The 1,667-nt window shown below is 58.8% G+C and overlaps 1 protein-coding gene across 1 annotated transcript in view; it reads right to left on the bottom strand.

Moving 5' to 3' along the window:
• PRR5 (proline rich 5 (renal)) overlaps positions 1-1,667 on the bottom strand; it is a gene marked incomplete at both ends in the record, with an annotated part of 8,560 nt that overhangs the window by 5,548 nt on the left and 1,345 nt on the right. The window contains one exon of the mRNA XM_014535133.1: positions 601-649. Within this exon, the coding sequence (XP_014390619.1) occupies positions 601-649 (49 nt within the window). The remainder of the gene's footprint in view (positions 1-600; positions 650-1,667) is intronic.

The raw sequence follows: 1,667 nt of genomic DNA, 5'->3' as shown, positions 1-1,667 counted from the left end.
AGAGAATGATCTGGAACTAGACAGTGGTGAAGGTCACAGGGCTGTGACTGCACTAAAACCCGGGAGCTGGGCAGCTGAATGGGTGCACGCCTGGCGTGTGAATCACGCCTCGACAGCCGTGTGACCCGGCAGGTCCCGTGTGTCAGCGGCTCTGCAGGCCCGCTGCCCGGATCGGGGGCCAGGAGTGCCCTGTGCGGCAGCGCCTGGGCCAGAGGGGCCTTGGCGACGCTGACACTCCGTGGCTCAGGGCACTGGGGCTGTGAGACGACCCAGGCACGGACATCAGGGGCCCGCAGTGACGGCCCAGGAGGAGGTGGGCCAGTAATAACAAAGCCCCTGAGTCCTGCCCACGTGCCAGGCACCGTGCTAAGACCTGACCCAAATTTATGATTTAACCTTCACAACCCTCAGCAGTGGCTACATGGGGAACCTGAGTCATAATGAGGCAGAGGCCCTGGAACCTAGTGCACCAGGTGCCCTTTGAGGGTGTGTGAGCCCCGGTCTTTCCTGGCCAGCTCAGGAAGCAATTCCAGCTGGGCCGGAGAGCAGGACCACCCACCTGGCGAGCGGGACCACCCGCCTGGGAATGAGACCACCCACCTGCAGGTACTCCGTGAAGAAGGACCCCAGCTCTGTCTTCAGCAGCTGCCTGTGGGCAAGAGGGGAGAGGAGAGTGAGGGAGAGTGGGGGTCAGAGGGCGCCCTGGGACCCCTCCTTCCTGGCCCAGGAGCAGGAATGTTCCAGGCAGGGCGCAGCCTCACCGCACAAATGAGCTTCGAGAACCGAGGGGAAACCTCGGGTAATGGGGCCGTGGAGGGCTCGTCACAGACTCTCATGGGATCAACATGAATGGCCAGTCATGGATTTAACGCACAATTCAATTCACTTAATTTAATGTGGCCACACGGTGGGGAAGAGCTGGGGTGGGGACAGCCCTGAAGGACCCACAGGCGCTGGAGTCAGGGGCCGAAGTCCCAGCTCCAGTGACCAGTCCTCTGACCTCGAGCGACCTACGACCTCTCTGTGCCTCAGTTTCCTCATCTGTAAAATGGGATGATAAGGTGGCCCATTCCTCAGGCGCTGTGGAGTGTGAGGCATGGAAAGCGCAGGGCACGCGGCTGGCACAGAGCGAACTCTCAAAAGAAAAGCCCTGCTACCACCTGACAGTTCCCGGCACTTCGTTTTGAATCGGCTAAACAGAAGCTGCCCAGCCCGGCGGGCGTGGCTCAGAGGTTGAGCCTCGACCTGTGAACCAGGAGGTCTATGTTCTATGACAGTCAAGGGCACATGCCCGGGTTGTGGGCTCAATACCCAGTGTGGGGCGTGCAGGAGGCAGCCGATCGATGATTCTCTCTCATCATTGATGTTTCTCTCTCTCTCTCCCCATCTCCCTTCTTCTCTTAAATCAACAAAAATATATATTTTTAAAAAGACGTACTGTACTAAGTGCTGGCAGTACTGTGGTAAATAAAGATTGTGTTTGTCTAAAAAAGAGAAGAAGTTGCCCCAAACAGCCTATCTGGCCCAGTCACCTGACCTCTACCGGCTTCCTGGATAAGGATCACGGGGCTGTCCAGGGGGTCCTGGGGTCCAGGGGTACATTGCTGCCTCCCCCACCCCAGACACACACTCCGGAGGGAGCCCCTGTTCTCCTCAGCGAGGGCTGG

This window comes from Myotis brandtii, unplaced genomic scaffold, assembly GCF_000412655.1.
Source record: "Myotis brandtii unplaced genomic scaffold, ASM41265v1 scaffold138, whole genome shotgun sequence".
NCBI lineage: Eukaryota > Metazoa > Chordata > Mammalia > Chiroptera > Vespertilionidae > Myotis > Myotis brandtii.
This window is presented reverse-complemented; position numbering and strand designations above follow the sequence as displayed.